Genomic DNA, 20,785 nt, shown 5'->3' on the forward strand with positions numbered 1-20,785 from the left:
ACCAGCAGCCCCTGCAGGGACACCGCTCTCCCAGGCCCTGGCACCAGGCCCTTCAAGCCCAGTGGGGAGAAGCTCCGAGTCAGCGCCTATCCCTGGAGGCCTCTCCATCCGGGCCCCTCAGCCCTGCCCTCGCCTTGCACACAATCCCTTCATTCAGCTCAGCTCTTCTTGACCAACCGCCCCCAGCTTCCCCATGAGACTGAGAGGAGCTGTGTCCACTTCACCACTGGCTGAAGTCACCCTCAGCTTTCATGTTTGCTGCAGTATCAGCAAAGTCCAGCAAATGTTACAGGTATCGTCAACCTATGGGAAACTTATTAAAACTTCAGGTCTTATCACCTGGACTACTGTTTTATGAGCGGTGGAGGTTAACTTGGCCTCAGAACCCAATGTTTCGTTTCCTGCACATTCGAGACACCGCACGCCTCGCTCCCTGTGAGTATGGATGCAAGTGACAGACGGCTGGATGAGCCGAGAGTGCGAGTGCCCGCTCACCAGGAGCTATAAAATGCTTGCCTTCAGCTGAGAGCAAAGGTACATCGTAAGCTGGTAGAGTATCTTCAGGTTTGCACACACGTTCTGATTCTTTAAAAGATCAAAAGAATTAAAAATTAGTCAAGCTTGGCCCCAACGATCGTCACACTCTAGGGAGGACTGTGTACTAGCTCGGTCACACGTGTCTTCCCCTGGCAGATACCACACATCTGTGGCGTCGCAGTCATGTCAGGTAGAGGGATTCCGTGCTAAGGAATGTACTTCTTAGTGGGCACATGCAAGCCACCTGTTGCCTGACACTTTCTCCTCAACCCAGTGTCTCCCTCAGTCTATAAGCAACGGGCCACAGAGAAGCCAAGTGCCCAATGTGCAAAAATTATTACATGGTGGCAGAGACAGAAGGACATGGACCTGGCCTCTGGGCTCCCACAGCCTCCACCCACGAGTGGGCAGAGGAACCAGGCCATGGCCAGGCCACCACCCTCTACTCACCATCCATTCCCACCCTGGACCACACACAGGGGCCTGGGAGGGGACAACCAGGGTCTGTGTTCAACTGACAGGCTGGTGGGATGAGCCACAGCCGCCTGCCCCTCAGTCTAACTCTCACTCCCTGCCACCACCCAGACCCTAGGCAGTCAGGCTCGGTTCTCTGCTCAAGGCCCCATGGTAGAGACCAGTCCCACACAGGAGGCAGGGCTGGCTGCACACACACCAGCATGTTTTCTCGCCAGCCTGGGCTCCACTCCCCGTGGATGACCCGGGAAGAGGAACTATGAGCGCACCCATGGTGGCCACTCTGCTGTCTGCATGAGCTTTCCACACAACCGCCGACCAGGCGCTCCCACTCCGAACAGTTCTCCAGCCTGAAGCTTCCAGGGCAAGGTCAAGCTCCTTGGTGGCCCAGCCCCGCACCTCCTCCTCTTCCTCACGCCGTGGTCTTGCTGCTCCCCCACAGAAGTCACTACCTCCTGATTCTGGACTGCTTCCATGCTGCCCCCTCCCCAGAGTCCCCTTCCCCTTCCTGAACTCCCCACAGCCCCTCAGAGCAGCACACAGTGGCCCCTTCATCCCCACCCGCCTGCAGTGCAGGCCTCCACAGTGGCCACGTGGCTGGACAGTAAGAGACACAGGAAGCTCCTGCGAGGCTGGTGTGGATGAGGCCTTGGGGGTAGCTCCCAGTGGGAACCGAGGGCACGGGCCTGAAGGCGGCTGAGAGGACCAGCCCCACAGCACTGGTCAGGGAGAAGGCAGGCCCTCTGAGGGGGTGCTTTGTTCCCTGCAGCCACTCCCACCCCTAACTCATATGTTATTCTAGAAAGAAGCTAGATTTTAGAGTCAGAGATCCAAACTTTGAGCCATGGCCTCAGCTTGACCCTGGGCAAGGCGTGTGTGTTCACCTTTCTCTAACTCCGGTTTCTCGCCTGTGCACTGGGACTGATGAGACCAAGGTGGACAACTCCTCTCAGTGCTAAGATCTCAGCTTGTGCTTGGGGAATCTGGGGAGTACTGCTAACCTCATGCCCCTCCTTCCTCCCCTCCAAGGGGCAAACATGTGACACAGTGACAAAAGGGACACATGATTGATAGGTCCTGGTTCATTGCTGACCTGGGCCTGTGGCTCCTGCTCCCTGGGTCCTCAGAGTGACCTGGCTCCTGGCTCCCCAAGGCCTGGTTCTGCTCTTCCTCAGAGTCTGTGCACCACCCCATATCCCTCTGACAAATCTTTCAAATTAAGGGACAGCGACCTTCTCTATTTCAACCCCAAGCCCCTCTGAGACGCAGACAGTCTGTGAAATGAAGGGCAGGAAGCGAACACCCCCAGCTTGGGGTGACAGGCATGGCAGGCTCACATCGCCACCTGCTCTGCTTCCCAGGTGGCCCTCTGCCCTCAGCGTGTTCTTCTAGTCGTGTTTTGTCCTGCAGCTGTTAACTTCCATCAAGGAGGCCTAAAACAAGTGGCCCCATTGTGGCCCCTGCTGCTCCCACTGGGACGCCTGCTGTGGGGCCATGTCTGTCTCCCTCTCGCTGGGCCCCAGGCAGGGTTCCGGAGCTGCGAGAACCCTTGCTTGTCCAGACGGTGGTTCCTCACAATCGGGTGCATCTCCAGAAGGCGGCTGTGGACTAACAGTGGCTGTCCCAGGCCCTCTGCTGTGGCTGTCCCAGGTCCTCTGCTGTAGCTGCCGCATCATTGGCACACAGAATTTATAAACAAGCAGCTCTGCTCACGGAGCAGGCGACTCTGATGCCCGAGAGGTCCATTTGGAAGAGTGGGAGTGAATGGGATTCCCCAGGCAGCCTCACGAAGGAGCAGAAATCACCTGCCCTCACTCACGTCTACCAGAAACGTAAGGGCAAAAGCATTTTTGCAGAGTAAGTAGAAATGAATACTGGCAACATTCTTTTTACTGTCATACAGTCTCTGAAATAGAAAGAGTATCTAGAGAAAAATTAGGGTGGTACTAAGGTTGGTAAAGTCTTATCTTAAAACAACTCACCACAGTGGCTCTTGAGGAATTTCCGTATGTGCTGCTCACTTTAACCGTGATGGAGTTTCCAAAGTATTTCGCCACTAAATCCTCAAAAGAGGGGGCAGCGTCGCTAGGATCTATGAGCCACGCAGCAATTCTGGGGTCCAGCCCCACAAAACCAGCAGCTGCAGAGAAAGAGCTCCTGTAACCACTGTAAGATGACGGGGAATTGCACTTCCTCTGCTCTTACAAGGATCTCAAAGTTCAAATCAATGATCACAGCATTACCATCCCCTCCGGCTACAGAGCTGAGCACCAAGAGATGCTCTGTCAATACTAAGCAAGGAATTTTGAACCTCTGATAAGTGGCCTCCACAAACCCAGGCCCCCAAGGCCAATCTCCGTGGGAACTGATCCCAAATACCCCAAAGGAGTTGAAATTCCAAAGTTGGATTCTGGATCTCTCAAAATGTTAAAACAGACCAAAGTCAGAGTCCTCAGCCACACTTCCTGCCTCCCTCTTTCCCTTTCTCTCCCGATCCCAAGCCTCTCACTGCCCCAGGCACCTCTCCTGCTCCCCCTTTCCCTGTTTCTCAATGGCGTTTGTCAACATGATCACTCTTTCCAAGTCCTCCCCTCTTCAGCCTTCACTGGGCTGCCTTCCCAGGCCACCCCTGACCCCGCATTGCATCAGGGTGTTCAGGAACCTAGGCATCATGGGCAGAAGGCAGAGTGGTAAGGAATGGCCTAAGCTCACAGCATCGAGCTCTGGGGAGGGCGGACAGGGTGTGCAAAGGCAAGGCACTAGACACGTTGGGCCCTGCCACGAGGACAACCTGTGAGACAGCTAGATGTGTGACAAGAGCAGCGAGACCAGCCTGCAAGCCTGGAGGTCATGTCCCCCCAAGTGTTAGCTTTCTCACCTGAAAACAGGGCAAAAAGAGTGCTGTGTGTATGTGTGAGACATGAAGGTGCTTTTTTAAGAATAATGATACTTGCTCAATAGGTACATTTTAGTACCGGAGTATTTAATTTTTAAAAAATCTTTACCCGAGGATTTTTCCATTGCTTTCTCAGAAAGAGTGGAGGGGGGAAGCGGGGGGGGGGGGGACACGGGACGGGACGGGACATCAGCGTGACAGACGTGTTGCCTCCTGCTCACACCCTGACTGGGGCAGAGCCTGTAACTGAGGTACGTGCCCTTGGCCGAAATCAAATCCAGGACCCTTCAGTCTGTGGGCTGATGCTCTAACCACTGAGCCAAACCGGCCAGGGCAGTAGCAGAGTATTTTAGATACAAAGGGGTAGTTATACAAGGCTGGGGAGCTGATATATTAAGAAATAAATCTGAACCCTACGTGACTGCCTTTCAAGTTCCTTCAACATTTTGAATTGTGCTCTACAAAAACAAGGAGTTTGCCTTTAAACAAACCATAGTTTTAGATCACATCGCACTAAATATCACATCTCCTGGCATTGACACATTATGCTGGTCTGAGAGATTTATATTTACCAAAGCAGCCAGTATCCTGACTTTTTGTTGGCTGCCTGGGGAGTCTCTTACATGTTGGCAGATCTGAACTCTGGACAACAGAAAGTCGAAAGTCGGCAGTTGTGTTGCCTGCCTGCCTCCCAAGCCAGCTACGCATGACTTTACCTCACATTGTCTGGTGACGCTGAGTGACCCCATAGAGCTTTTTCATTCTATTTGTCTTTTCAAAGCTCTGATGCTCCAAGAAAAAGGGTTCTTATCAACATATATTTCTGAAACTCCTTGGGGAAAGTTTGGCAGTGCTGTTAGAGTCTGGGGCTGGTCCCTATAGACTCTTGTAACTAATGAATTGAAGCCTGCCAGGACGAACTCCACACTAGGGAGGAAATGCCAGGAGTTGAAAAAGAAATGCCAAGAACACAGATTTTAAACGAGCTAAGAAAAATTAAGAAAATAATAAAATCTATGAAAAATAAGTGAGTCAGAATTAGAAATACTTAGAAATTAGGTGACCTAGAAAAAGAAATATTGAACAAAGAAATGAAAGAATTCAGGAAAGGGAAATAAAACCAAGAAAAATTTTAGAAATACAAATATTTCAGAACCAGAAACTAGCAATATGTATACAAAAGCAGATAAATGTAATAGATAATGCCTTAAGTAAAAAAAAATGGAAAAGAGGAATTTTTTAAGTAAAAAAGAAGCGAGGAGATTGACAATAGATTCTACACAAAGTGCTAAATATCAAAGACAGACAAAAAGAGTAAACATATGAAATACGAGTTCAAACATCACAAAAAAGATAAACCACCAACATGATGCAGCTCCCAAGAGAGGACACACCACCACTTAGGGTTAGGTTAGGGTCAGGGTCAGGGTCAGGGCCAAGGTGAGGGCCACGAAGCAGCCTCGCTCTCCCGAAATCCAGCATGAATCTGATCCAGCCTATGGATCTAGCTGCCAATTTACAAGAAAGGGAGGAGAGAGGAGAGCATGCCATTTGGCAAGGAGGGGATGTAATCGCAAAGCCCAGACTGTGGGAAACCCCACGGGACACGCAAGCTTGTTCCATCAACGACAGCAAAGTAACTGCAAGGACACGTAACACAGAGGGAAAGAGCATGCAAGTTAGAGGAGGTTTAAGAAACGCATCGCACCTATCCCAGGTACGGCTCTCAATTCAAACAAACTGCAGAAAACAAAGACAGGCAAAAACACGCAAGGGATGTGCAAATACTGACTGGATATCTAACAATATCAAAAGACTGGTAATTTGGGGGATGATAATGATGACAGTATCATCTTAGAAATGAAATCCTCGTATTTTAGTCATATAATTGAAATACTCACAGATTCATTCATAGGATGCCTGGGATTTGCTATAAATGACCTGGTGTGGGGCTTTGGAAATGTGGGCTGTTAGAGGAGAGAAGGCTGGAAACAGGGTTAACTGTTGAAAGTGGGAGACGGTGTTCTGCTCTTTCCCAGCACCACCTCTGACATCGGCTGTGTGGGTTCCATGCCACACTTCCCCAGTTCTCTGTGGGCACCAGCCAGGTCCAACAATTCACTTCAGTTCTGACACCACTGGAGTTGGTGCAGACCCCGCAGATTCAGGGCCCAGCCCCACAAGATGGTTCCCGCTCCAGGCACCAGTCCCAAGCCCTGGGCCACTCATACTTCCACCCCATCAGCGATAACTTACCATGCTTCCAACTGCCATCACCACCAACAAACTGCAGCACTGTCCTCACAAAATCCTTAGCATTGAAACAAATAACAGGACAGTTACACTTCAATATTTGAAACAGCATGTTCCTAGAAGACAAAAAGAAATTCACTGATTTAGACACTAATCATGACCTTTTGACCATGTTAGTCAGAATGTTAGGGAAAACATTAGTGCCACTCCACCAACAGCTACCACTACACAGAACCAGTTGCAGACGTCCTGTGAGGCAGGTATTACTAATTATCTGTGTTTTATGGATGATAAAGCTGAGACACAGAGGCTCCGTGATGAACCCAAGGTCACACAGCAGTTCAGGCAAAGCCCCACTACCTACAGACAAAGACCCAACTTCCCGAGCAGAGCACACACAGGCTGGAGTCCTTACAGCCACCCAGCACACCCTCCACACACCCTCGCCTGGGCTCACACTGAGCTCTCTTTCCTCCATCACCGGACTCTGCTGCACCCTCTCACGCTCCAGAGCCACTGAACACACCATTTCTGCCTAAAATCCTCCTGCCACAATTTCCACAAACTGCTCAAGGGCTGTTCTCAGGAGGGTATGGACAGATTCCCCAGGCAGGAAGCGGCCCCGTCCTGTGTTCCTTCTCCACTCCTGCCCACACATCTGCTACAGCGGGGACGACGCCTGCTGTGCTGCAGTTCACCTTGAAGCTTCAGTCTCCCCACTGCATCATGAGCTCCTGAATGGGCGGCTGCTAACAGTTCTTGTTTATTGAACACTCTCCACACGCAGATGGCACACTACACACTTCACAAGGACAAGGACTGCTTCACTGAAACCTTGTCACAGTCCCTCAGGCACGCACGAGACCCACTTTGCAGATAACGAAACTGAGGTCCAGAGTGGGTAAACAACCGGCAAGTGACAAAGCTGAGGTCTGAGACCCAGTCTTGCTGTGCCCAGGCCCACGCTATAAGCCTTTCTTCCCAGTGACTGCGTGTTAATACTTAGGGAAGGTCTTTGGACAGGCTGAGGAAGAAAGAAACCAGGAGTTTAAAAGCTCTGCACACTGAGCCAACGTATAGTTACATTTTGCTTGGCTGCCTCACAGACAGACATTCTTAGGTTTTTTGCATTTCCTGTGCATTTCACCTTGGTTTCTCTTGAAGAGGGGCCAGGACGAAAGGGAGGGCAAAGTGCCAACAGCACAGCTCAGGTCTGGCTCCATGGGACCTGGGAGGGGTGCCCGGGAGGAAGGAGGAGAGAGGGGAAAAGGAGAGAGAAGAGGGGAGAGGGGGAGAGCTTACGCCCTCGTAAGCAGAGCTGGGCACTGAGCTTCCTTTCACTCTGATGCTCCCACACACTGGAAACTTGGAAGCCCTCAGAAGGTCATCCACTAACTACACCAGCTCCACTGACAAGAGATGCAGGCTCAAGGATTTCTATCTCGAGACAACTAAAAGAATATCTTATAAGACAAAGTGGCTAAAGCACAGTGTGTTTCATAAGTCAGTTATATAAGTCGGTCATGTCACCTCTGCAAAACAAAAAGGCAGCTAGACTATGAAGAGGCCAGACCTGCGTGCAGAAATGGAGCCTTGAGTAGACATCTCAAGACTGATCCATGGCTACCTCTCAGTCTCAGTTTCCTTATCTGTAGAATGGAAACAATAAGGCCTAACACACAGTTAGTGTTAAGATGAAGAGAGGGCATGTATGTGCCAAGACCATGCACAGATGTTTAATAACTGTTATTAAATATGTTTTGTGCAAACATTATTTATTTAAATTCATTTTGAATCTCAAAGATGCTATCGGAGAGCTGGGATCATTACTTCCAGCTGTGTGGTACTTAAGGCAATGTCCTAACATAACTGTCCTGGAACTTATAAAAATTAAGCCTCAATGCTCATTCACTAACAGTATTGATTAAATATTTATCAAGCAATGTTCTGTGGCATAGTTCTTGACTGTGGAGACACAAAAATAAACAAAACATAAGAATCCCTGCCTTCAGAGAGCTTTCAGGATAGACAAACAGTAAATGAAAACAAACAGACAAGACACACAGAATGATACTGGTGGCATCTCGGAGAGCTACAAAGTAGGGAAAGGAGAGAGGGAACGTGTGGGCTGCTGGGTGGCCAGGGAGGACCCTGGAACAGGTAACACTTGAGTAAAGGCTTGAAGGATAGAGTGAACCAAAAGCCTAGTTGATGAGGGAAAATTCTCTACAAAAGAATTTAACCAGTAAATGTGCTCGTAAGTGTCAGAGCCCCATATCCAAACAGGAACAAACGCAATGTGGAGAAATGATAGTTAGGAACTTACCCTCCTCAAGCCAGAATTAGAGAGAGATTCCGATGACCCTCATCAACAAACCATGAAGGGACAGTCTGGTGGGAAGGTCATGATGGAGGGGTCGCATTGACACCACCTGACCCACAACTGTCAGCTTCACAGATATTGAGACAAGGCAACCGCATCCCAAACGGTGGCCAGGAAGAGCACAGGACACCCAGTTAAACTTGAAACTCAGAAAAACAGGAAATAACTTACATCCGAAAAAGCGCAAACATTATCGGAGATGTATTCCTTCAGTGTAGGAATGTCCCAAGCAATATCTGAGACATAATAATAGTAAAAGGAACTGCTTATCTGAAATTCAAATTTAGCATTCCGCACTTTTATTTACTAAATCTCACCACCCATCTTCATCACACATGCAATGGGAAGCACACACCACCACAAAGGCAACTGTTCTTGTGAAAAAGCTGGACCTAAACCATCAGCCTCTGGAACTAAGCTCCAGTTCACAGAGAATTGGAGAGAAAGGAGGACAAGTAAAAAACCCCACGGTGTGGGACCTTGTGCACCACGGGGTGAGGGGTCAGAGGGTGCACTCGCTGGAAGAGACCGAAGAAGTATGACCTCTGAATGTCACGTGTGAACCTTGTTGGTCCTGAGCCCAATAAATCAAGTGTAGAAGGACATTTCTGAAACAATCAGGTGACTTTAAGTTTGGACTGGGTATTAAAGTCTGAGAATGGCATTGTGGCTAGGTGACAAAAAGCCCACGTGTTTAGAGCTCCATCCTGAGACGTGTGATGTAAAATGACATGTCTGGAATTTTCCTTAATCCCAGCCCCCTGTCCCTCTCCTTCTGTTTGGATAACTGGTCTGGGTGAACAGGATATGGGCACATTACACTACTCTTCCTGCTTTTGCGTTTTCATAATTTGCTTTTTGTGTTTAAAAAAGCATAAAGGAAAGAGGTGGCTGATCGTGCAGCTATCTGGGAGGACACTGCAGGAGAGGGGCAGCGGATCGAGGCCATGGGCGGCGGCTCCTGCACTCGGGAACAGCAAGGGAGCCGGGGTGCAGGGATAGCAGATGAGGTCCAAGACAGTGGAGGGGCTGGCAGGCAGACCTGCAGGGCTCTTGTGGGAGCTCTGGCTTTCCTTCAGACGAAGCAGAAGCTGTCAGAGGGTTCAGAGCGGGGCAGAGACCTGACCTGATTTACGTTTGAACAGGACCTCTCCGGGTGCTGTGCTAAAAACAGCCTGAAGGGGCAGGTGGAGGCGGGAGACCAGCCCGGAAGCTCTTGCAGGGACTCAGTCAGGAGGTAAAGGCCTGCACCAAATGGCAGCAGAGGGGTGAGAGGGGTCAAAGTCTACCTATATTCTGAATGCGGAGCCAATGGGATTCCCTTGTGTAGTACAAGAGAGACATTGAAGATAATGCCAAGACTCCTGCCTGAGCTCCCGGAGGGCTAATGCTGCCGTTAACTAGGATGGTAGAGGCTGCAGCAGGCAGGCTTCAGGGAAGATAGGAGCTCAGTTCTGCACAGGTCGAGGCTGAAGTGACTATTACATGTGCAAAGGGGAGAATGTCCAGTAGAATGTGTAAATCCAGGATTCAGAACAGGCCATCCAAATACGTGACTGCATTCTCACAGAGGTCTTCCATAGGAGGGACCTGACTGATGGCTCTTTCAAAAGAAAATTATATAAAGGGAAGGTTATGGGTTTCTTGGGAGCAGAGTGTGATATCTGTCACTGTCCCACTCTCACTAGAAATTGCTATAGTGTAAGTGCCTGACATTTTCTTTAGATTGTCAAGGTGTCCATTTCCAAAGATACCTATCTTGAATAGACGTGTGGCCAGCTACGTGACACAGCTACTAGCAAATCAGCCACATAAGGAGCTAGGCCACCCCCACCCATGAAGGTCCCTCATGCAGAAAGCCCTGGGTAACCTAGGTAACTGACCACTTGAGTGACCCGCCTCTCCCTTCCCACACCCTAATCCCCAGTCTTAGAGGCCTTAAATCAGCCAGTAAAGAGCGCACCCTCGAAATCCTAGGCACCCCAACCTCAGCCCGTAGTAAAGGCAGAGCCCTGGGCCCATGCTTTCCCTCTCTCCCCATCACACACACAGCCTCACTGGGTGGCCCTGGGGCATGCCATGTATCTTCCAGGACCTATGAATAATAAATTTTGTTCCTCAAAGTTCCCAGGTAGTATTTGCTGAAGTGTGTCCTGTGATCACAGTAAGAACCACAGGGGCCTGTCCAGCCACAGCGTTGGTCCTTGTGGAGAAATGTCTGTGGAGGCTCCCTCCATGGAATACAGGCTGGGGAGAGCGCCTCAGACATTCCTGGCAGAGAGTGTCACTATCAATAGGCTGGTACTCCCACAGCAATGACCTAAAACTCATCCAGAGCCCAGTGAGATTGTGTTAGAGGAAGGGCCGGGACCAGACCCCACCTTCTTACCCTGAGCCTCCTCAAACTCCTCTTCAGGGCAGCAGCTTCATGGAGCTCCTTCAGGGCAGCTAACTGACCCTGAACTCAGAGGGCTGGGCACACAGGAAGTAGATGTCCCCACCCAAGGTAGAACCCCCAGTCAGGCTGATACCACCAGCAAAGAAACAGGGATGAGGGCACAGGCTCCAAGCCCCAAAAGGATTTCTCAGGATCGAGGGGGGAACAGAAGCACCCTGTCTGGGCTAAAATTCTAGGATCCCAAGAAGGTAGGCCCAAGGGAGGCCTGTCTTATCTATTTTCACAGAATGGAGCTTTGAAACGAGCAGTATCTTGGTGGTATTGAGGACAATTTACTGTCTGAAGGCGGTGACCTCATTTCCTAATGCTGTCACTGAGTGACCCAGTGTGAGGAGGAGAATCATCTGGGATATTGGCAGTGACAGTGGGTTTTCAGGCCTGGGGATGATGCTTTTCTCACCAACTTCTAATTGAGATGTTGATTCAAATCCTGGAGCAGGTTCCCATGGACGTTCTCTTGGGGAGGGAGGATCAGTGTTTAGAGGTTTCTGTCATTTAGATCCATTTTACTTTCATGGACCCATATGGAATGTCTAAAAGTTTAAATAATTAAAATTGAAGCTTGGGAAACTTTAATTGGGATAAATCAGGCATGTAAGTAGATTTTAAGGTAATGAGTGAAAAGTTCTTACCTGGCAAACTGATTGTGTGCCTCTTGCTCTTGGCTCCAGATAGCAGAGTGCTCTGTTTTTATGTAGATGCACCGACCATGGGGCACAAAGCCTTCCTCCAGAACCTGGACAGAGGCTGAGGCACCCAGAGAACTGCTGCCTTCTCCTGAGTGTCTCTGTACTAACATCACAACTCCTTTAACAGAGGAAACTGGAGCCTGTGAATACAATGAAAGTTTCAATATTAAACACAGACAATGTTTATTCAAGAAAGATGTCATGTTTTATCATTAAAAAGACAGAAAGGGCCTAAAATTAAATTTTTAAATGAACAGCTCTTTAATAACAATCAAGGCCAAACACCAAACGGATGATCTTACTCTCCAAATCTGGTCTCCTTCCTATTCAACATCATAGTAGAAGTCTTAGCCAATGCAATACAACAGGAAAAAAGAAATGAAAGACATATAAATCAGAAGGGAAGAATTACACTGTCTCTATTTTCAGATGATACAAATGTCTGCATAGAAAACCTAAAGGAATTTACAGAAAAACTTAGCAAGGCTGCAGGATATAAGATCAAAACACTAAAACCAACTGCATTCCTATACACTGCAATAAATATGTAAAAGTGAACTTGCATAAAAAATAGTTTTTAATAACTATTCCATAAAAATGAAATACTTAGAAATCAACAAAATAGCACAGGGTGTTATGCTGAAAGCTACAAAGTCCTGGTGAAAGAAATCAGAGGAAACCTAAGCAACTGAGAGACATACCACGCTCAAGGATTACAAAACTCAAAATAATAAGAATGTCATTTGTGTCCCACCTGGGGCACCAAAAAAAGAATGTCAATTCTCCCAAGTTAATCTGTAGAACCAAGATGATCAATAAACCCCAAGTATGAGAAACATGAAGAATATTACATCAAGTCACATAATAACCAAATTGCTTAGAACCAGTAATGAAGAGAAAACCTTAAAAGAAGCCAGAAGAGCAAACACACTACTTAGAAACAAAAATAAGGAGGACAGAAGATTTCCTGTGGAAACAGCAAGTTAGAAGACAGCAGAGTAACATCTTTAAGTTACTGAGAAAAAAACTATCAACTTATAATTCTTTAGCCAGCAAAAATATCGTTAAAAAAAATCAAAGGTAAAGCAAGATTTGTATACTACACTGAAAACTACAGAACACTGTTAAAAGAAATCGAAATTTCAACTAGATGAAAGCACACCCCCATTCATGGATCAGAAAACTCAATTCTGTTAAGATGGCAAAACTCCCAAAATTAATCTATAGATTCAACACAATTTGTATCAAAATAACCACCTGGATGTTTGCAGAAATTGACAAACTGATCCTAAAGATTATAATATGGAAATGAAAAGGAGCCAGAATAACCTATACAATCTAGAAAAGGACAAAGTTAGAAGACTCGTACTTTCTGAATTCAAAATTTACTACAAAGCTAAAGTAATCAAGACAGTGTGGTCCTGGTATAAGGATAAAGGATATACAATTAGATCGATAGAAAAAACTGAATGTCCATAAATAAACCCTTACATTTAGAGTCAGCTGCTTTTCAATAAAAGTGTCAAGATTCAATGGGGAAGGAAGAGTCTTTTCAACCAACAGTGTTGGGAAAACTAGATATTCACATGCAAAAGGATGGATTTGTGCCTATCTCACACCATACACAAAAATTAACTCAACATGGATCCCAGATTTAAATGTAAGAGCTAAAGCTGTAAACTCTTTGGAGAAAACAGGAGTAAATCTTCATGACCTGGGATAGCAAAGCATTCTTATATATAGCAACAAAAGCACAAGCAATAAAATAAAAAAATTGATAAACTGGAGTTCATCAAATTAAAAATCTTCTGTGCATCAAAAGATACCATTAAGAAATTGTGGGGGGAAGCCACCAATTTGGAGAATTAAAAATCATGTACCTGACAACAGACTCATATCTGAATATACAAAGGCTTATAGATCCAAATTTAGAGTTTCCTTAAAAAATTAAAAATGGATCTGCCTTTTGACCCAGTGATCCCACTTTTGGGAATATATACTAAAAATCCAGAAACACTAATCAGAAAGAATATATGCTCCTTTATGTTCATAGCAGTGTAATTTACAACAGTCAAGATCTGGAAACAGCCCAAGTGTCCATCAGCAGATGAGTGGGGGAAAAAGCCGTGGGACATTTACACCAGGGAATACTATGCAGCTGAAGAAAAAGATTCTCTTACCCTTTGGGGACAACATGGATGGACCTGGAGAGTATTATGCTAAGTGAAATAAGCTAGTCAGAGAAAGATAAATACACCATATGATCTCAGTTAATAGCTATAGCTCTTGGTGGAATCTAATGGACAAAAGAAACTGATGAACAAAATGGAACCAGAAGCATGGGTACATGGAACAGACTGGCGGGTGCAAAAGGGGAGGAGGGTTGGGATGACTGCATAAAGGTGAAGGAATTAGCTAAAGAACACATACGCATACCCCATGGACATGTACAACAGTGTGGTAAAGGCCAATGGAGTGAAAGCCCGGGGTGGTGGAGGCAGGCAAAGGGATGAAAATTGGGGGACATCTGCAATAGTGTCAACATTAAAAATTTTTAATTTAAGCCTGGCTGGGCATGGGTCAGAGGTTGAGCATCGACCTAGGATCCAGGAGATGGAGGTTCAATTCCCGGTCAGGGCACATGCCCGGGCTGCGGGTTCAATCCCCAATGACTCTCTGATCATTGATGTTTCTGTCTGTCTCTCTCCCTCTTCTTTCCTCTCTCTGAAATCAATAAAGATATATTTTAAAAAAAAATTTTTTTAATTAAAAAAAATGAGCAAAATATTTGGACATTTTACCAAAGAAAATATACAAATGGCCATTCAGCACATGAGAAAATGCTCAATGTCATCGCTTATCAGGGAAATGCAATTACAACCACAATGAAACAACGTCCCACCCGTCACAATGGCTTAAAAAAGACAGACAACAAGAACCGGCAAGGAGATGGTGAGTTTAGAACCCTTGTGTATTGCCGGTGGAACGTACACTCTGGAAAACATTTTGGCACTTTCTTAAAAAACAGATAATAAACCACAATGCATGATCAATATCTTACACTGGGGGAGAAGGGAAGGCTTAAAATCTTATTTCTAGCTCTCCCATCAAAATCGGACACTAAGAAACTGGGTTTCCTTTATGGCGCCATAAAAACAAATCAAACAAAGACCACAGTTTACTAACCTGGTCAGCTCTTAGCTGGGTGGAACCATCCTTATACATCAGAGTTACCACCAGGGCTCCTGCCTGCTTGAGGGTTTCAATCAGCTGGCTCTTCTCCAAATCATTCAAATACCTGACATCCCACAAATGGTTCCTGAACTCTCTCAAGTCCCCAGAATTTGGGGAGGCTTCCACCTCATCAGCTTCTCTCAGCGCTGAATGTTTACTTATTTTCTCAGGTGAATTATTACATGTCATTCCTTTTCTTTTAAGATTCAGGCTTTCTTTATTTTCATTATTTATGTATTGTTTTAGGAAATGTTTTCTTTCATGTTCCTTTCTCTGTAGAACTGAAGCCTCTTGGTTACACTGCGGCATTAGACAACTGGAAGGAGCCAGTGAGCTGACGTTCTGTCTTTGGTCAGCAGACAGCTGACCTGTGAGTCTGATACTGGAGGACTGAGAAGAGAGTTTGATGGACGCTCTTGATGTCTGGCTTGTGAAAGAATTAAGATCCTATGGGAAAATGGAAAATATTTCATTAGCATTTGGATTCATAAGACAGCTCTATACACCAAACTAATTTCTGAGAAAACTCATCTAAGGTAAAATGGGAACACAGCTTCACATCATCTAGATCCAGCTTTCTAGTGAACTTATATACTGTCTCCCAGAGCAGTCACTTTTCAACCCAGGCAGGAGTCTACATGTGAATCATGGGCAGGACCAGGAGGAGTTCAAAAAGTCTGCAACCACACCCGTGCTGGAATCGCGCACATACCGAGAGATGCCATGGACGGGAGAAGGTTGGGGATGTGCAGAAGACTGAAGGTTAATAATTTACAGCTTCCAAGTAAAGGCCATTTACAGAGAAAATAAAATCGCCACAACTATTTGATATGTTTATCTACTAAAATTTTTAAAAAATATATCTTTATTGATTTCAGAGAGAGGAAAGGAGAGGGAGAGAGAAAGATAGAAACATCAATGATGAGATAGTCATTGATTGAGCCCGCAACCCAGGCATGTGCCCTGACCGGGGATCGAACCCCGATTGCCTGGATCCTAGGTCGATGCTCAACCACTGAGCCATGCCCGGCCGAGCTAAAATTTTGTTTTTAAATGTGGCTCAGCAGCAATCCTTTCTGTCTCCATCTAGCAGTATGCAATATTCATTCACAGAATCACAGACTAATGGGGGGAGGGGAGTCGTGTCTATCCATTTCATTATAGGGCCCGTTTACAATAAAACGTCATTTTTAATGTTTATTTTTCAGTTTTGTTTTGTTGGTTTTTTTGTTTTGTTTTTTGGGGTTTTTTTGTTGTTTTTTTAAAATATATCTTTATTGATTTCAGAGAGAGAGAGACAGAAACATCAGTGATGAGTCACTGATCGAGCCCGCAACCCGGGCATGTGCCCTGACTGGGAATCAAACCCCGATTGCCTGGATCCTGGGTCGACACTCAACCGCTGAGCCACATCCGGCCGGGCTATTTTTCAGTTTTTATGATATACTTATACTGTTTTGAACAACTGTATATTAACAGTACTTTTAAATAATTTTGAAAGAAAATGTTTTAACACTCGGTCATAGGGTCACAGAAATTTTTAATTTATATTCATTTTTACTGCAGAGAAATATTTATAATAAGTTTTCAAGAGATTTTCAAACATAAAATTATATGACATTAAAAATCTGTGGCGGTGTATACAAGAAAAGGAGTTCACAGGGAAAGGAAAGTACAAAAACTAAGATTGTTGAAGTATGTCTTGCTGAAGTACTTTTTGAGGGATGATTATGGATATCAAGTTACCAGAGTACAGTGTGCATTTATATTTTAGTGGCTATATTCTAGATGATGATGTAACAGGTTTTAAAATGTCAATATTATTAATACACCAGAAATCATGTCCAAAACTTTTAAAATTTGTGATGTTTTAAATGTCAACTTAAAAATGTCAGAAGATACATGTATTTTCAAAATTATTTTGAGAGAAAGGAAACAAAAAGGCTTGAAGACCTCTGGCTCAGGTATCCAGGAAGCACCATTTGAACACCGTGGAGAGAGCATTTCCATCCACTTACTAAAGGTTGGTAGTTCTTTTTCTGTCAAAGGTGCCTCTCTCTCCACTTCAGGGGCAAATTATCATCCTAGCAACCCAGGGACAAGTCCTGTTTTACTACAGGAAGTTTACATTAAGTTGGACTGGGATTTTAACATAGGTAATTTGATTCACAGTCCATTCCCTTAACCACCATGCTGCCTCCACCACTGTTTCATATACAAGACCTCTGGTGATATGACCTCTTCTCTCTCTCCCCTCAAGCCCAAACCATGTAACTCACCCGTGGTGAATTTTATACCCTTTCTGAATTTCTTTTATTTCCACTCCCAAAAGTTCCAAGCTCTCTCCCCTGAAACTGATGAGTTTTCTCAAAGTCCTTCCCCACCTCTATAGAGGCTGACCATCTCCTAATGATCCTTTAGATCTCAACTCAGGTAACATTTTCACAGTTAAAAGAAAGAAAGAGGTCCCAGACTCCCCTCCCTACCACCCAAAAGAGGTAAACTGCATCAGCACAAAGCCTGAGTTAGCTGTCTCTCCCACTGTTCCCAGGGCACTAGGAACTGACTCCCCCACGGCACTTAACACACCGTTTACTGTAGAGACCCTCTGTACTCCTGTCTTCCTCTTCCTCTCATACGAATTAACCCAAAAGCTCCTGATAAACAGTAACCACCCCTTCTAAACCACTGTATCCACAGTGCCCAGCATTTAGCGGACACTTGATAAGAACCTGCTGACTAAATGAAGGTTATGTTTGGAATTACTCATACTTGCAATGCCTTACCTTTGTTCCCAGTGCTTGATCCCTCCCATCTTCAGGCAGTGCTGAACACCTCGCACTGGACTTGCCAACCACGTCCGCAGCTTTTAAAAGCACAAAGAAAGGAGAGGCAGTAAAGAAACACTGACATCTGAGCCATATAATGAGTGTGCTATCTACTCATTGTTTACTTACTTAAAACATCACCATAAAATTCACAACCAAAATGCCTGTTACCATTGTAATGACAATTTATATAAAGTGCTTTCAAATTAACTGGAGGCAGATCCATGTAATCATGAAATGTTTATTAAACGTCACTACCTGGTATTTATATTTGAATACTTGATTCTGAAAACCCCTGTAAGCAACCCTGTAAGTATTAAAGGTTTGAGGAAATTCTTAGGCTGAATAGTATTGCGATGGAACAAATAGAGATTCAGTAGAACATCATTAATACAAAATTCTGATTTAAATGTGGCCTTAATTTTAATAAGCCTGGGTTGAACAGTAAGTGATGGAATCTGGATCCAACCTCAGGCAACAGGACTCAGGAGTCTGTGCTCATAGCCACTGTGACATATGTTCCCTCTACAGCAACAACCACCACCAAGAAATGCAAACGCAGGAACGCTTTCATTTACAATAGAAAAAAGTTATACTTAGGATAAATTTACAAGAAAGGGACAAGGTGCCCGGCCGGCATGGCTCAGCAGTTGAGCATCACCCTAGGATCCAGGAGATCGAGGTTCAATTCCCAGTCAGGCCACATGCCCAGGTTTCGGGCTCGATCCTAACAAGGGGCGTGCAGGAGGAAGCAGATCAATGATTTTCATCATTGATGTTTCTCTCTCTCTCCCCCTCTTCCTTCCTCGCTCTGAAATCAATAAAAACACATTTTTTAAAAAATTCAATTTTCTTTTAAAAACCTGTAAAAAAAAAGGGACAAGGTACTCAATCATTAAAACTTAAAATCTTATGAAATCGCATAAAATAATATCTATACAAATGGGAAAACATAGCATTGGGATATACACAAAATGTTTAATTCTTCCAAACACAAACTTAATGCAGTTTCAATGTCCAAAGCTCTTTTAATTGAAAAAATAATGTCAAAATACATATGAAATGTTAAATGAAAATAGACAAGAAAAGTTACAAAAATAAAAGACTTGCCTTGCCAGATTATCAGAACATACTATAAAGCTGCTGTCATCAAATCCACACGGTACTTGAATAGGAAAAGAGGGAAAGATCCCTAGGTCAGAAGAGAGAATCCAGAAACTGACCCCAAGACTTATGAGACTTGAGTATACAACGAAGATGGTGTTTCAATTAAGCAGCAAAGGACAGATTGAGAAATAGGGACGGTACAACTAGCAGCACTTCTAAAAGAAAACAATACATTGGGAAAACTACCCGGGGCAATGACTACAAAAGGTTAATACTTGTGTTCTACAGCAAGTCTTACACATGGACAAAAAAAGGCAAACAACTCAAAAGAAAATGCAGTAAAAGACAGGAAGAGGCAATACACAAAACAGCAAATAAGCATGATACAATGCTCAAACTCACCAGCGGTCAGGGACATAAACATTAAATATAACTGGAGATGGACTGGAATAGGGAGTTCCATACATTGCTGGTAAAAATGTGGATACAGTAAGTCCTCACTTAACATAATCAATAGATTCTGTGACTTTAAGCAAAGAGACATATAATGGGACCAATTTTACCACAGGCTAATTGCTATAGACAAGATTGAAATTCCTATGGCACCTCATCAAAGTGATAACAAAACTGTGTTGAGGATCTGCTGTAAGAATCTTTTTGGAAAGAAAACTGTCAACACTTACTAAAATTAAAAACATATGCATCACCTTTGGGAGTTGGGAAGAAATGGACTGATCCAAAGGGAGCAAAGATGGGCCTCTTGGGTGCCACTGATGTTCTATTTCTTGATCTGGATGAAGGTTACAGGGGTATTCAGTTTGTGAAATTTTGAGCTATAACTTTAGGATGTGCTCTGCGTGTGTGTGTGTATAAACATGCATACCTGTAACCTCAATTACAAAAACAGACTTAAAATATATAAATCATCTAAACGAACAACCTCACTCCCGGCTTTCTGTTTCATAGAAATATATGCAACAGTAAACAGGTTTAAATCGAAACATTTATGGCAGTGCTGCTTTATGGCAAAGGACTGAAAACAAAGCAGATACCAGTCAAGAGGGAAGTCGATGAATAAGCTGTGTAACACCCGCACTGAAGCACATACCCTTGAAAAAAAGTACTTAGAGCTCTATCGGTTGACTTGAAGATGCAGAAACCAGTAAAAATATGATCCCATTTTTAATTTATTTAATATATTTTTATTGATTTCAGAGAGAGGAAGGGAGAGGGGGAGAGAGGGAGAAACATCAATGATGAAGGAGTCATCATTGGTCGGCTGCCTCCTGCTCAGCCCCAACTGGGGATAGAGCCTACAACCCGGGCATGTGCCCTGAACAGGAATCAAACCGAGATCTCCTGGATCCTAGGTCAATGCTCAACCGCTGAGCCATGCCCAACTGGGCTGATCCCTTTTTTAAAATCAGTGACCAAATCTCCCCATAAGTGTACATGAGTATGTTATACATGGACAATGGCACAGGTGTTGCCCCGGGCAGCCACCTAGGAGATGAAAGTTTCTGTTCAGAAAGGCTGCTAGGGAGTCCTCCTTAAAAAAACCCCACAAAAACACAAAAACAAACAGGATCAAAGTCTGCAGGGGAGTGAAGGAAGGAGGACTGGGCCTAGATGCAGTCACTACAAAGGCCTGTTCTGGAGCTGACATGGCCCTGCAGAGTTGTCCCCTGTTGAGTCTAGAAAGCTGGGTCTTTATACCCAGCACCAACCAGTCATTGGTCTGGTTGCTCCTGGGAAAGTGATGTGTCCTTGAGCCAAGCAGCTCTTTGCAGCTGAGGCAGTCACCAGGACACGCTGTGTTGTGAGCAGTCCACCAGCAAGGACCCAGTCCCTGGGGCGCTGGTTTCCCACACAGGCTGGGCATCCAGTGCTCACTACAGTCCTAGACTGAGGCTCACTACCTGCTGC

At 45.2% G+C, this 20,785-nt stretch overlaps 1 protein-coding gene across 1 annotated transcript in view; it reads right to left on the reverse strand.

Moving 5' to 3' along the window:
- Positions 1 to 20,785, reverse strand: part of POLN (DNA polymerase nu) — a 74,866-nt gene that overhangs the window by 46,171 nt on the left and 7,910 nt on the right. The window contains exons 2-7 of the mRNA XM_081158255.1: positions 17,711 to 17,790; positions 14,877 to 15,371; positions 11,634 to 11,830; positions 6,164 to 6,276; positions 2,994 to 3,151; positions 517 to 585 (exon numbers count right to left, since the gene is read on the reverse strand). Coding sequence (XP_081014381.1) covers positions 517 to 585; positions 2,994 to 3,151; positions 6,164 to 6,276; positions 11,634 to 11,830; positions 14,877 to 15,371; positions 17,711 to 17,790 — 1,112 coding nt within the window. The remainder of the gene's footprint in view (positions 1 to 516; positions 586 to 2,993; positions 3,152 to 6,163; positions 6,277 to 11,633; positions 11,831 to 14,876; positions 15,372 to 17,710; positions 17,791 to 20,785) is intronic.

This window comes from Miniopterus schreibersii (assembly GCF_964146895.1).
Source record: "Miniopterus schreibersii genome assembly, chromosome: 1".
NCBI classification, from domain to species: domain Eukaryota; kingdom Metazoa; phylum Chordata; class Mammalia; order Chiroptera; family Miniopteridae; genus Miniopterus; species Miniopterus schreibersii.